The following is a 16,624-nucleotide window of genomic DNA, read 5'->3' as shown; positions in this document are numbered from 1 at the left end:
CATTTGGAAGCAGAATAGAAAAACACTGATATTTCACATATTTGGTAAGAAATATGCAGTTACTAGAAACAAATAATATAAGTTTAAAATTCTACAGCTAACGATGTTTGAATCGTGAGGAGATCACGTGACTTTCGACGCTCGCCACAGATAGAAATTCTCCATTTACATTTCAGTTATTATTCGGAAGTGGCAAAACATCTGCTTTTGGATTTGAAAGTGACAAAACATCTGCGTTTTAGTAAAAACTTTTCATGACTCCATTTTAATTATTTTTCGAAAGTGACATTTGCTTTGAATTTTAAGGGAATTCTTTTAATAAAAAGCTTTTAATTATTTGTGTAAATGTAATTTGCCTTACTGCGTGATGCCTAGGTAAAGTATATTTAGATATTAAAATAATTTATTCGTTACCTAAAATGACCAGGTATTTATATATCATTGCGGCATTTTACATATTGTTTAAGACTTGTTATATGTTTCCTAAGCTATTTAATGCTTACCATTTTTTCACATATCGTCAGTAGCATAAACAGTACATATAAAAACTGTCTTTTTTGTTCGGGGTTATTTTTGAAAAATATGACATGGCCGTGTGAAGGGTCAAGTTTTTATTTTTAATTTCAGTTAAATTTTTAATATCTTTGAATAAAGAACAGAAAAAATATTAGATAAGATGCAAAAATCTTTCATCAAAATGTTTTAGAGCCATTTGGCAATCATCTGATGTCTATATAATAGCTACATAAAAAAAAACAAATTAAATTCACGTTATTTTGATGGAAAAATCTTTTAAAAAGCCTCATACTGATTATTTATTCTCAATATTCAATTACAACCTCAAATTTGTACATCGCATTAATTCAATTAAATAAAAACGATTAGACATGAAATGCATCGCTGTTAAACTAATTTAAAATATTGCCCGGAGTGGGCCATTTAATATTGAGAGCAGTCTAATATTTTGCACGCTCAGATATTCTTAAAGCATGATTAATTATAGATAGAAATGGCAGATAATTAATTGTCTGTTATTAAATTTTCATGCTCGGTTACCGAATATGTTCCTTTAACAACAGCATTTCACGACAATCACCTTGGATGTATTATGAATTATATCTCTGTCCAGTGGAGATTCGTATATGTTGTAACAGTGAAAATGTTTCAACTTACCTTACATTGAGCGGTAATATCTTTCAGTATTACTGAAATTTCTCTTTTTCTAATTAATTTTGTGTATTTTAATTTTTAAAAAATTGTTCTGGTGTAGGTAATATTTAATAATGATATTGCAAACATTCGATCGCCTTAAATTCAAATACAAATTCGATCATAAAAACTAATTTTTCAATATGATTTTTTCCTTTTATTTTTTTCCATTTCCTTACTCTTGTTTACTAAGAATACTTCAATTACATTTCAACAATAAAAATCATGAAACTTCAGGGTTAGAATACATATATCATGGATAAAATATTTGTTCTAAAATATAGGGATATTAATTTTGTATCCATTTACAAATCAATTTACGAAACAATAGTACAAAATTCCCTGTTATTTTTTTTATAAATAATTATTCTTCATTTATTTAATGATTTCATGCTCTCGAAAAAATATTTCTGCTACAGAAAAACATTTAAATTCCCTATACCGCTCCCATAAAATGGCAATTCCTTACTCAATTTCATAACTCTATTCAAATGTTAAAAACATTTTATTATGGCACGTTCGTTTTTTGTAGAGTCGAAGGAACATGTTCCCAAAATAAAATCGCATTAACGAGAGTTTTATTAATTGTGTTTTTTGTAATGTAGGTAGCATAAAAGCTATCTTTTTTTTTTTTTTTTTTAGAAAAATAATTCTAAATATTTAAAGTTTTACTGAAAAATAGGCAGCATATTTGATAATGTCATCTTTAAATATTAGCTTCTTTTCATTATTTTAATTTTTTTTTAATTTTTCGAATGTTATAGCATAATAGTAAATCTTATAGTTCCATTTTAGAAAACCTTGGAATTTCTATTTTATAATTTATTCCTCAAATAAACGTTTCAATCAATTTATGTAATCTGAAATTATCTCTAAAAATATTCTACTGTAAATCAATGGTTTCATTTTTCTTTATATAGAAAAAAAATGAAAGAATAAGGTTTTGAAACTTAGCATGTTTGTTGTTAAATACAAGATTTGAAATATTAAATTTCCAGAATTATTAGTCTTGTTCTTATATTTAATTTATCAAAAATGAAATTTCTTTCTTCAATTTTAACGTTTATCAAATGGAAAACTCAAAAATATTTTTAGTAAAAAATATTCGATGTAAAATGAATGCATGGAAAAAAAATAGGAGGACGAATTTATATTGTTCCAAAAACAGATCCAAAAATTATGCCAATATATTTTCTTCAATTTCGGAAGAAATTTCTTTTTAATGTTAGTAGAAGAATGCATAGATAATTATTTTTCCTAAACAAATACTTCTATAGAAAGACACTGGTATGAAACTTCCAGTTGAGTTGTTTCTTACATGCATCACTTCGATCATTTCATTTCTCTATTTGCTGGATAAAATGCACTTCCTTTATGAATATATCTTATTTCGTCGGTTGATAAATAGCCATTAATTTCTATGAAAGGTCTAAGCTCTCATATGATAGATTATCTTCAAAAAAAATACTGCTACGTAAATCCGGCGATGAAGCAATAAATTTCTTTCTTCTCTCACATTAATTTGACTTTTATTCCTCCTTTATGCTAAGAAATTTATTATTTTATTCTGTTTTCTTCATCTTTATTTTTATATTCTGCTAAATATTTCTGAATTTCTTAAATTTTCTGATTCTTGGAAAGATATATTCATTTATGAAATATAATTTGGTTATGTATAGGCCTTTCTTTGTTTCTGTAGATTATCTCATATATATATATATCATCTCAATTATGGCAGAAGACATGAAACAATGTCTTCTGCCATAACTGAGATATGTTGGCCTTAAGGGGTTTTATTACATTACATATTATTTTGAAATTTCCTCCCTTTTTATCTCTGATAGGCTGTAGAAGAATTTTTTTTAATTACTGGGCCCTTTCATTAAAGCTCCATATTATATCGGCTTACCTGCATTTGATTTATTTTTCTCCAAATAATAAAGATATACCAACTTGAGACAGTCTGAACTGGAATATTTTATTTATGGCAACTTCAAAATTGAAAAAAACCTTTAACAAGTCATTCTTAACCTCAATTACAAGTTCCTTTTGTGGCCAAACCTAAGTCTCTTTAACAAAGTTTACCAGGTTTTGAATGTTTTGTGAGGAAAAGAGCACTTTGATGTCATAAAATATACATTTTCGAAAAAATATATTGTATATTAATTTCTCTGTCAATGCATTGACATATTACTCTATTCCCGTAAAGGTGTTGGGACCGTTACCCCCAAAGGTAAGAAATGCATGACTCAAGCAGTCAATCTGTTGCGAGATGCAGTCAGCATGACTGAGAAAGTGACTCGAATGGACAAGCATATGACGGGTGTCGACTGGATGTGGGTGAGGAGTGTGACGCATGTTAAAAATCCTTATTCAGATGAAAAGGTAAATCTTTTTTAATATTATTTATGCAAGGTGTTTAGAATAAAGCCTTTCTATTGAGACTATTATTTATTAATAATCTTTTATATTCTCTTAAAAATGTACTAGCCGCCTTTGGCGACCGGCTTGTTCGCCCAGACATTTTACTTTTTAGTCAGTGAAACGATAATATGGAATGCATTTCTTAAAGTTATATTTTGTTATTTGATACGATCTAAAGGCGTGAGCTTATTTGAATCAGTTTGCTATGAATTATTGTTGTGTATATAGAGATATTGCGTGTACATTTTACAGTATATACATTTTTTTAAAAAAAATGTATATACTACAAACTAGAAGCTGAAGTGAAAATCCCATTTCAAGGTAATATAAAAAGAAGGCAAAGTTTAAATTTCAATGTTATTAACTGGTAAAATCATGCGATTGAATGTTTTGATGAATGACTTTGAAATTCATCATAGCATAGTTTCAAACTGATACCAAAGCAAATTAAAAGATATATATGTGTTAAAAATGTATAGAAATGAAATTGATATCATCAAAATGATACATATATTTATTTTTTTTAATTTTACAGTAATACGAAAATTATTTTTTGAGATAAAAGTTTTGGAAGACATGGATAACAGTTTCCATAGGCCTGTTTTCCTCTGATTGAATAGAGTTTTTAGAGACATGGCAAGCTTACACTCAAGAATTTTAATAATATTTTGTAGCTCGAACAATTATTTAAACGAAGCTTGAATTCAATGCTGCTAAAAAACTTTCTATGAAGTAATCTTTATTTACATTTGACTGTTGCCATTCAACAATAAATAATAACCCCGATTTCTGAGCCACGTACGTCAGCATTTTATATATATATATAGATATTTATAATGCCAGTTTATTTCAAAGGATTCTTTATATAAAATGACATTTTTATAGCTATTATTATAGTTTTATTGACATTAGGTTTGCTGGGTGTGGCATTTTGATCTATTTCGAACTTTTTGAGGGAAATTATGGAAGCCTTTTAGATTCAGCCACTTGTACTTACTTTAATTCTTTCAATGAAATGAGTACATGTTGAAATTCATCTCCATGAAAGCCTTCCATTTTTAAAGATAAATGTGGTATAGCTATTTCTATCGATATTTGTCAGTTTGGAACATTGAAAAAAAAGTATTAACGCTTAGAAATTAGCTTTATTTATGCTCTACATATTTAAATTGAAAGTCTCTGATGTAGAAAAAGATGTTGCAAAAGAAACAACAAAACTTACATAGAATGTAAAAACACTTTTTGGAAAGATTGGTAATTGGGAAAATGAAATGCATCTGTAAAGCATGCACTAAATAAATGTAATAAAGATTAAGCATGTATAATGTTTATAAATATTATAAACCATCTATACATACATCTCATGGTTTCAACTATAAGAATAGCATACATAATTATGTCATTTTTTTTTGATTTTTTTTTTCATGAATCAAATGAAGAGCCCATGTCTGCAAACCATTAACTGAATACTCCGACCCACCCGTCAAGCACAAGGATAAAACTGAATGACTGGTCTACCACAAAAGCAACACTGGAGGTTACTGTGGTTGAGTCCTAATGACGATCACCGGCCACGGTACAACACTTCCATAGGGAAATAAATCCTATCATCGATGAGAGGTAGCCACCACCCTTTTCTGTACCCATCAGGGTGGCGGGAACCATCCACCATACCGGAAGTTTCTCATCCTTATTTCCGAGTTGTCCCCCCCCCAATGGGAGCCCATGTCGGTAAAGAGGCGTATATAAAAAGTATCGATTAATCTAGTGTTAAACAAATAACAAAAGTTATTGATTAGTATGCTATTTAATTTTTTAATGCTCTTTATATATAATATGGGAAATAACTGCTCCAAATTTACTGTAAAATGCGGAAGAATCTTATTAATAAGGCCAAAATTTTCAATATTTATTCAGATGTCTATTTTTAAAGCCGAGTGTTTTCAAATTTCTCTTTATTTGCGTTTTTTAATACTATGCTCAACTATTTTTGCCTTTATCAGGACATGTCAGCTAATATTCCCGCAACTTTTGACGAAAACCGAGGGCGATGTCCGAGTTGCAAAGCAGAAATCAAAATCGCTCCAAATGAAGAAGAAAGGCGAGGATTGGAGGAAGATTCGAGACTTCGTATTCTGAAGGCATTTGAGGTAAATTCCTATAAAAAAAAGCCTTGAAAATAAAAATGCACGAATAAATGGGGAAATTTTTTTTATAATATATTTCCTGTCTGAGTTTATCAATTGTTTTTTCAACAAGATATTCAAACCAGTTTTTTTTTCTATGAGGGATCCTGATTTATGTCCAAAAATAATCCCTTGTGACCCGAAGATTTCAAAAAATCGAACGCGTGCGTGTGTGTGTGCGCGTGTGCGTGCTTGGAAATAAACACAAAATTACAAATATTAAGAAAATCAACTAAATCCTAGAATTGAAAAATTGGAGATAGAATTAAATACAGAAATGGTAAAATATCAATATTTAAGAAATTTAAAATTTCTACATAGATAAACAAGAATTAAAATACCAAAAAATAAATTTAGTGCGAAAAATATCCACAATTTAGAGAATTCACCAAATAATTTAAAATTATCCACAAAAATGATTTGCATAATATCAAAAGGAGAAGACTTACCCCTACCTTAAAACATAGGATGAATAGATTAACTTCTCAATTACTTGTATTAATCACTTAATTTGATTCATAGAGGTTGCCACATATTATGGATAAGAAGAATTGGCGCTTTCAAGCTGGCAACGAGCTTTACCGTCGCTATATAATAAAACATTGGTGAAGAACATGCATCTTAAAGAAACACGTATATAAGAGCAACATCGCCGCAATTTTGAAACAACTTTTAATGTTTCCAGTGAGTTACAATGAAGTAAAGAAGAAAAATCTAGAAAAAAAACATTAAAAAATAGATATCCTCCAATTAATTCTTTTATATTGCAATAATTTTAAGGGATGTTGTTAATATATAAATTCTTAAGGAGAATATTTGTTGTCTTAATATAAGAACTTTTATTATTATAAAGTCTTTTAATCTTGTTAATTTGCCAGAAAATTAAACTTAAGAAAATTTGAGAATTTAAATTTGAATTGAAATTACCTATTTCAATAACGTTTCAATAATTAATAAGATTACAATTAACCATGTTTAACAAAAATTAAGTTATTTGTATATCTAAAACATTTTATCGATGTACAGCAATTTTTCTCTCATAAGAATCAAGAAAATATTAATCAAAGCTGGTGAAAAAGCCGTTCCCATTTGGAAATCTTTCACTTTACAATAAAGGTTAATTAAAAAAAAATAAATAGATAAAAATATTTTCTAAAATTCTTTAATAAATTTTCTAAAATATTAAATTTATATAATTCTATATAATAAGTTTTAATTATAATATCTTTATTACAATATTCAAATTTCTATATATTTTTTCTTCTAATAATTTTTTTTTCTTCTAATAAATAAAGTACTATACAAGTTTCCAAAATCGTAAGTTTATTATTATTGCTATCGTTTAGACATTCCAAAACATCGTTGTTGCTATTAATTATAAAGTAATCTTTATTTTTAATTTCATTAGGAATGATTATTAAACATTTAGAAAAAAATTTCCGAATGTAGTTATTATAACTACTAGTATTACAAGTCCTGAATTTAAATTTTAATGGGAGAGCTTTGCGATATTTAGCTAACGGGACTTAATATAGATGATTCAATAAACAAATCTTTGCCTTAATTTTTTTGAGAAAGCCAATATTCTCTTATCTGGCCTTTTTCTTACTACTGTTATAATGTACGTTGCCTTAGAATTATAAATTAATAATTTATTAATTATTAATTAATAATTATTAATTATTAATTAATAATTAATAATTAGAATTAGAATTATTAATTAATAATTATTAATTAATAATTATTAATTAATAATTAATAATTAGAATTAGAATTATTAATTAATAATTTTTATAATAATATTTACAAATGACACAAATTATTTGCTTCTCTGTCTACTAAAATAAAATAAAATCATCTTTTATTTTTATTTCCTTCTTTAATGAATTGGCAACAAAAATAATTCTTCCTCTTCAATTGTTTACATTAGAATTAATCCTACCTTTAATTTCCTCCAAGTTTCCTACCTTCCATTCTCTAAATCCGACCGAAATCTAATAGTATTTCCTAGACATTTTTGGAAAAAAAATATTGAAATCCCGATCAATAGATCAATCAATATTTTTTTTTCATATTTACCTTTTTCCTCAATATAAATGTGGTACTCCTTTCCATTAGCTCTCTTAAAATGTCTAATTCAATAATCTTTAAATTTTCCATTATAACATTCCTTTTTCTACATCTACTAAATCTTTATTTCTTGCATTTGTCAAGTACGTAAGCAAAACCTTCTTTACATGTAACCATCTCGAAATTCTTGGTTCCAATTAAAAAAGAAAAAAAATTAATCAAATATAGAAAAACTTGTATTGTGCAGAAAAATGCGTACGTAGCTTAATTCCAGGAATATAAGAATACTCAAAAATAATGAAGGCTAGAATTAAGAATAATGAGAAGAAGAAAAAACCTCTTATTATTACTCAAATCATTAGAAATTTTTTTAAAGAAAAGCACTGCAATTAGAGAGCGCAAATGCTGCAACATCCAAAAACCCAAATAATTAAACACGAATTATTGTAAATAGAAAAAAGGCCTATAGTTTAAAGGGTAAAAATAAATGTGAAATTGGAAAAACTAAATCCGTTCTAATAACTTGTACAGCAAGATTTTCCTTTAAAAAATTGTCTGATAATGTGAGTTATAATAATAAATGTGTTTCGTTATTTTTAATTTAAACTTTAATTACTTATTTCTATAAACAATGTACATTTGATCGGCATTCCATTAAATTGATGTTTTTCTAAAAGAATTAAATGCTTTTTTCACATTTTGTTTTTCTTTTGAGCGAAGCTACATTGGGACGAACCTTGTATTCTCGAATTGAGGTTAAACTACAAAGTATTCCGTTAACTGAGTAAAATAGTTGATCTTACATTGCAAACAACAGAAACTTTAATGAAAATAACATTTTATGAAATCGTAGGAAGCGTAATATCTCGACGAGGATTATGAATAAACGTTAAAAATAACGGAAGAGAAATTTTATATGGTTTGAGGGCAAAAGGATCTTTTCATAAAGATCCAATTTCGCTGAACATACATGTTTGAAAGCTCAAATGGCCTTTGGGGTCAAATTTCACTTAATGAGTTCGCTCTGTTTTTCGCTGAAGTGGAAAGAATGTTATTTTCGATCGAATATCGACCTCTTCATTTAATCACCGTTTAAAATTAAGAAATCCATCCTAAATATTTCTTTCGCGTTTCTTTAAAATCAAACACAAGCAAGCTAAACTTAACCGATAGATTTAGAATAAGTATTTGTAAAATTTTTATAGAAATTCTTGAACATGTAGTGCACTGATTTTTTAAGGCTAAATTTAATTAAATGTATAAATTTTAGGGCTATGCTTAATTAAATGTTAAAGCTAAAATAAGTAATGGCAATTTTATATTTATTAAAATTATTTAGTCATCCATAGATTGCTTGTATTAAAGAAACATTGTTAAACATTTCAGCTCCCAGAATAATACTTTGCACATCTTTCGTTTATCTTTTTAAAGAAAATGTGTATGAAAACTTAGAATCGAAATGTGTTTCTATAGAACTTATAGATTGTATTATCATAATCTTAAAACCACATAATGAAATAAAACAAAGGCATTGGAGGATTTTAAAATATTCAAAAATGACTTAAGTATTCCTACTACAATTCTGTTTGAAAAATTAAGAATTGACGAAAGAATTAAATTTTCCTCCAGAAACAGAATTTATTGTAGTCTATTTCTGGATTCTTTTCCGAATATAGTTTTAACATACATAATACTATCGTTTTCAAACATGATTCAAACAAAAGCCGTAGTTATCAGAAACTAATAACTCTTACAAAAATACTGTAATTCAATTGTTAACAATTACATAGGTATTATTTTAACGGACCAAAACACTCACAGGTCTGCTAAAACTTATTCAATTCAGTCTAATTCAAGAAGAATAGATTGAATTGATTCAATCTAATTCAAGAAGAATAAAACTTGCAATGGAATATGATGTCACAAACCACACTGAAAGGTGGAAAATCTATAAAAGCGCATGTAGACTTTGAATCCAAAAAGCATTATTAGCACACTTGTTGCACATATGTGGGCAATGGGTAATTAATCCCCATGCCAGTGTAGCTTGGAAATTTCAACAGAAGTTTTGTATCAGTGTTTGGGTGGAATCTTTACTGATCATCTCTTGAGTTCGTACTTGTTGCCCGAAAGCCTGAATGGAGCAATATGGCTTGTTTTTCTGCAACACGTTCTACTGAAAACATTGCTAAGTGTGCTATCCGCAAGACAGTGCAACATGTCATTCATGCATATTGGTGCTCTTGCACAATTTTTTCAGTTATGTGCATTATCATCCCGATCTTTCATACCCAAGGACGTAGATACGCAAAGCCCATTGCTTGGTCTGTGTGTTTGTCTAAGATCAATCCATGTGTCATTTCTTATGGGATGTCTGTGGACACAACGAAGGACTTCATAACTCTGATTATCATTTCTGCGGATTGATTGTCATATCTTTGAGCGCTACCGAAAATCATTATAAATTGCGCAATAGCTTTATCGACCTCCACATCCAACAACTTTTGTATCAATTAATCAAATAAATTTTTTTATAGTTATTATTGCACATTCTGTCGTTCAAGCGATATATCAGAACAAGTGTACTTTTTTCGCGATTTTCACCTTCTCGACATGGCTTGAGCTGCTATGTTCCATTGCAGTTTAATTCATCTTGATTTCTATTAATAAATCTGATTTTGTCGGTACAATAACGGAGCACTCAGTATATGATAAAGAATAATTATAACTCTTTTTTAACTCTTTGCAAAAGATAAAGGATAAATTCTTACTTTTATATCAACCGATGTTCCTTAGAAAAAATAAAGATATATATTGCTTTTATTTCCATTATTCTGAACGATGAAATTATCAGTTCAAGATGTTTTGATGTTGCTTTTTTCATTTTTTCCAAGATGTTGATGTTTGCTTTCCGTATAATCATTTAACACGGAGAGCTGCTTTTTGTAGATATTGTAAATAAAATGGTAGAAAACGATAAAACAGAACTTTCTTGTTAATTATTACAATTATCTATGTGCAATACTAGTCATAAAGAAGAATTAATTTTGTAATTGTAAAGATAGAATTAATTTTGTAATATATTTTTCATTACAAAATTCTTTTAATTCCTCTTTTCTTCTTTAGCCATAATTTTTGTGCGATATAGCATTTTTGAAGAAGATGCAATAGTTTAATATTTTTGAAAGCTTTAAATTAATAATTAATCAATAATTTTTTTAAAAAATTGATTGTTTGCATGTTGCGCACCTGGTAAACACGTTGCAAAAAAATAAGTGTAAAGTAGGAAACTAAGGACTAAAGTAGGACTAAAAAGTAGGAAATTAATAAAACAAAAATTATAAATGTTAGTAAAAGTGAATTTTTGAAATATTTTTTATTTCCAATTCAAATGACAACTGAAATTTTCTCAATCACTGAAAACAAACTATGATAATAAAAAAATCCTTTTCATTTTGAATATAATAGTGTAATAATAGTGTCTCAAATGCCTATAAAAGCATTTAATTACGAATTTTGCTAACTTATAGAGCTCTGTTTGGAATCAGCACAGTCATTATGGAATATTGCGAAGAACACTCCGTCATTTGAGCTCCTGCGTTGAAAATGCTATAGATGAACCAGGAAAGTACGTGCTTAGTTTTTGTATTTTCAACTATGGGCAAATGAATTGGTTGATCTTAAGGACTTTTATGGTATTCTGATCGCTTCAAATATTGCTATAAATCTAATAAACAAGACTTTTAAAAAATTGCCGGAAGCCACGAACGGCGTATTCTAATATAATACTAGAATAAAAAGAAATTTAGTTAAATCATAATAGTTAATTCTCTTTCTTTCCCTTTTCTTCTAAATGGAAGTGATTGGATTTTTAAAAATTGTTCATCGGCATCTTTTTTCCCCTCCAAACTATTCTTAAGTTGATGATTGGCTAATGCAACAAATATGCAGTTGGTGTCTGCACGTGGTCAAGAAGTGCTAAATTACAGAGAGTTAAATTATGTACAAGGTGATCAATAAAATCCTATTAAGCTTTTTAAATTCAAAACGGCATCTCGTAAGCTAGAGGGATAGCATGTTCCTACAGTAAAGCGACTATGCTGAATCTATTGAGACAATTTATACCACCTTTATTGGAAAAATAAGAAAGTTACAAAAATAACTGGAAAAAAAAGACGAACAGCCAGAAAATTCAATTAAAAAAATGTACACTATACTATAATAAAACACAGATTTTTTTATTTTTTTTTATAAAATGGTGGAGATATTTGTGATTAGAATTCCGGTGTTTCTGTTGCTTGAACAATGGTTTACTCTAAATTAAAATTGTAAATTCCCGAATTATCATACAGTTTCCATGAACTAAGCAACGACGAAGTGAGATTTAAGAAACACAAAAAGGAGATAAAAACAATTTTTTTAATTGAAAAAAGCAGTTGGGAAATGAGGAGATCTAGAGGATACATTTTTCAATTTTTGAAAGAATCCTATTTGAAGTCCCAAAAAGTTCACAATTTTAATCTCAAATATCTCAGCCAATTTTACAGATAATTCAATGAAATTTTTCTGTGTTTTATTATGATATAGTATAATAAAAACATTGCATGCATTTTTGTACTTGGACTTTTTGATCGATTTCCTTTATTTATTATTTATAACTTCGTATTTCACCACTAGCGGCACTATAATCTGTTTCAATAAATTCAGCATAATCACTTTACTAGAAGAACAAATCACTTTCCTGGCTGTAGGAGATTCCGTTTGGAATTTAGAGTTAAAATGACATTTACCGATCAGCTGGTATATATATTATATATAATTGGAAATCTGTTATGTTTGAACCATGTACAATTTCACACCTTTTGATGGATTGGATCAAAATTTGCACACTAGCATCTAGAGCAGTTTACTGCTGAATTAAAAAAAATTCTATAACTCTGTAAAAGAGATGAAATGAGGGATTGAAAGATTTTACGGGTTTTGTTTTTTCTTTCCCTAATTTCTGAAAAAATAACTGTACAATTTTTTTTTTTTTTTTACGTCTGTAAAATTTTAAAAAATAATATAAATTTCATTTTTATACAATTGTTTCTCTAATTTTAATAATTTTTTTAAAAATTAATTTAAACACATTTTATAGCAATATCTTTTTTTTTATTTGAAATATAAAGCCTGTTTTGGTGTTTCATTACATCTGACACTCTGAAGGACAGCTTTTGCCAATGTTGCCAGTTATTTTTGGAGCCTTTTTTTAATTTTGGTTTTGTTGAACAATATTTCTAGAGGAATTTCAATTAAATTTATTTTGACTTTTTGATAAGTGTTTAAAACTTGTCTTTTAAAATTTTTGCAACATCTTTAATTTTTGATCTAATTTTCTCTCAGATGTAAAGTAATTTTAAAATTTTAATGCGCCTAATTTTAATTTTTGCTTGTAATATTTCCAAAATATATTTTTATTTTTTATATGTGCTTTGGAATAGCTAAAAAAAATTTTAGAAGAAAATTAAATGAAAAGATTATATCAGTTTGGACATTCAATATATCTTGGAACAAAAAAGGCGAATTCTCTTACAGAAACAATGGCAGGGGCAAATACGAATTTTCAAAGGATTGCAGTTAAAGTATTTTAGCAGAAAATCTGACTTCATGTGTACCAAACTTATCATGATAACAAGTACCGAAAAACTATGAAGGTTATTTCTTCCAAATTATCCCTTATTCTATTGTTTAAAAATAATAGAGCTAACGTAATAACAAATGTAATTACTCTTATTGCTAAATAAATTTGGACTAGATGACAACCCTAACTGGCACTCATGCAAAGGACAATTACAATTTTCTCTTGAACTGTTTTAAATGTTCAGCTCAGAGAATAAATTTATGGTACAAGTATAATCATATTGATAATATTCAAAATTTTTCATTAAAAAAAAAACAGTTTTTGATAAATGCTATTTGCAAATTCTTCTTTAATTCCTTGAAGACTTTTGATTTTTTAAATATTATGAATTATATGATTACAATTAGTACCTTTTTTTTTCAAAAAAATAAGAAAGAAACTATTAAGTATCCGGACTAAAAGGTTCGTAAATGGTCTTTTCCTGATATCGTTAATTTTTAAATTTAAATCTTTTAAAATTTGTAAGATTTAAAATTTAATTTAAATCTAGATTAAATAAAATTTAATAAAAATCTCTGAATCTAGAAATTCCCATTTTCGATAATGAGTAGCCAGATTCTAGAGGGAGGATTGAAAGAATTTTTTTTTTTACATAAATATACCAAACGCTGACACTAAAAGTGTTTTTATCCAGATTCTTTAAAGCAATAAGGATTGAGGGTAATTCACTACTTGTGAAATGAATATAATAACACCACATAGAAGTAAATTTGTTTCTTTCTTTCTTGCATACGTATAAAAGAGATAAATACAAAAGATGTAATTAGTCTATATTGACTATAAAGATATTGACTATAAAATAAGATAAGACTATACTTTTGATAGAGTTGTCTGGTAATAAGCAGATATTAGATATAAACAAAATCAGTTTCAAGATAATGAAAAAGCAAATGAATCGCAACTCATAGAATTTTTTCGTTTATTAAAGGAATATATCATAAAGATATTTAAGTTTACATATGTGCCTATGCATGAGTAAATTCTCTTTCCAATAAAATTTTCGAGTTACAAAAAAAAATATTCATGAATTTTACTTTATTTTCTTATGCAAAACTATTTGCATTCATGACGTGTTTCAATAATGTGCTTCAAAAATTAAATATTTTTCCCGGTTCATATTCATGTTGTTCTTGAACCTCATATAAAATTCCATGTAAGAATTTGACCTTGGAGTCTAAAATTGTATCTCTTATTTTATTGCAGGTACATAATGGCTGAAGATGTGACTCGAAATTTTCTAAAAATTAGTAAACTTACTCGACGCACGGTACGTACATTTTTACTTTCTCGTACATGTAGTATAGAGAAAATATTGTAATCGTCAAAAAATTCGAACTAGATTTTGACGATTCCCCACATTTCAAACCTCCCTGAATTCGAAAAACATATTTTTGGAAAATGTCTGTCTGTCTGTGAAAAAGATAACTCAAAAACACTTTGAACGAAGCGGATGAAATTTGGTCACCACCTTTATAGGAAATTTTTTCTGTCAAATTCAAATAGTTTCCTGTGAAATTTTGAGCAAATTCCGGTCAGAGAAAGTCAGTCTGTCTGGCTGTTCAAATATAAACACGATAACTATAAAACGAAAAGAGCTATATAAATAAAATTCGATATACAGATTTAACATTTGTAACGAGACACGTATCAAAGTTTGAGCCAAATCCGATGAAGGATTGACCATCAATCGGTCTGTAATTTCAGAAATATGTAATCGCGGCAACAAACGCAATGATTTATATATAAGAAATTCAGAATCTGATTATATGACTACAATTGTAGTACAGTATCAAATTTTAGTTTCAATCGGCTGCAAAAAACGCTTCTAAAGCCCAAATTCTATTTTCCGGCATTGCTAAACGCATATCAGGGATAATCGCCAAAACAATCGCCAAGGATCACACAATTGATTCAGTAAAAATGCTCAATACACGCCAATGCCACTCAAGACATTCTCTGGGATAACTAACACCTTTATTAGAGAGTTGGCGAGAAATTTTTGGAGAGACATCTCTGGCTGGTTCTTTCTCAAAACCAATAAGGACTTCGCTCAAAGAATATTATTTTTCCTTATTATTAGTAATGTATTTAATTGTTAAAGAAAATAAATAAGATTCTGAAATGTGTTCGTATCTCGTTACTCATTATTTTACTCATTTATGGATAAAGATTACTCATTTTTTTTCATATCGATATTAAAAATAATAAAATTCTTCATTAAAAATAAAAGAATTTCTAAGTTTTGTTGCTCTTTTTCAGCAGCTCAGCTCAAATATGACCGATTGCTCGTTGCTGTCTATGCTAATTGTTATAGAACTTCATGATTCTAAAATAATAAGGAAAACCAAGGAGCATTTATGTTGCTACAAAAAAATTTCATTGATAGAAATCTATTTATAACTTTTAACTGACTGTCGAAAATCGAGAACCATTATTAAACTCCAAAAAAATTGTTTAAATCAAAATGGTGCTCTTTAAACCATTAATATCCATCTCCCAAACATAGGTCCGACTTCGCCAATTTTTACTTCATATGCAAGTTTATGACCCGAGATATATCATTAATGGTCGCTTTCTAGACCTGTTCTTTATTTTTGAAAGAAATCTCAAAATGCCTTATTCATTATAAATGCTCTATTGGGAAAAAAACAGTAACCAAGTTCCTCAGCCATAACCACTGAACCGTTTTTAAATTTTTTTTTATTTCATACGAAAGCTTGTAATTATGGTATCGAGCAATAGAACCTTTGACTGATTTATTTTCAGCTTAGATCGTTGAGTAGCAATGATTCGTTGTCCTGAATATGACCGTTTTTTCATAACAGAACGCCGTCTCATACTCCCGTATCCGTAACCATTCTTGTCACTGAATTGTTTGGTGGGCATGTTACTGGAATTTTATTTAAATACCAAAATATTTATTGCAGAAAAAATAAAAATAACTGTGTACTGAATTTACAAGCACATAAGAAATGGTATTGAGATGAAATCGTTTACAAAGATTTTCAATTTTGAGAAATTATTTGGAATAATAATATTGTTACGAATCTCT

The 16,624-nt window shown here is 28.0% G+C and overlaps 1 protein-coding gene across 1 annotated transcript in view; it reads left to right on the top strand.

The window, feature by feature from the left end:
* The window catches only part of LOC129968317 (sodium/hydrogen exchanger 10-like), a 101,825-nt gene that overhangs the window by 40,205 nt on the left and 44,996 nt on the right, over positions 1 to 16,624 (top strand). Inside the window, exons 9-12 of the mRNA XM_056082172.1 lie at positions 3,419 to 3,594; positions 5,637 to 5,783; positions 11,420 to 11,517; positions 14,776 to 14,839. Of these exons, the coding sequence (XP_055938147.1) occupies positions 3,419 to 3,594; positions 5,637 to 5,783; positions 11,420 to 11,517; positions 14,776 to 14,839 (485 nt within the window). The remainder of the gene's footprint in view (positions 1 to 3,418; positions 3,595 to 5,636; positions 5,784 to 11,419; positions 11,518 to 14,775; positions 14,840 to 16,624) is intronic.

The sequence above is a fragment of the Argiope bruennichi genome, chromosome 5 (genome assembly GCF_947563725.1).
Source record: "Argiope bruennichi chromosome 5, qqArgBrue1.1, whole genome shotgun sequence".
Classification (NCBI taxonomy): domain Eukaryota; kingdom Metazoa; phylum Arthropoda; class Arachnida; order Araneae; family Araneidae; genus Argiope; species Argiope bruennichi.
This window is presented reverse-complemented; position numbering and strand designations above follow the sequence as displayed.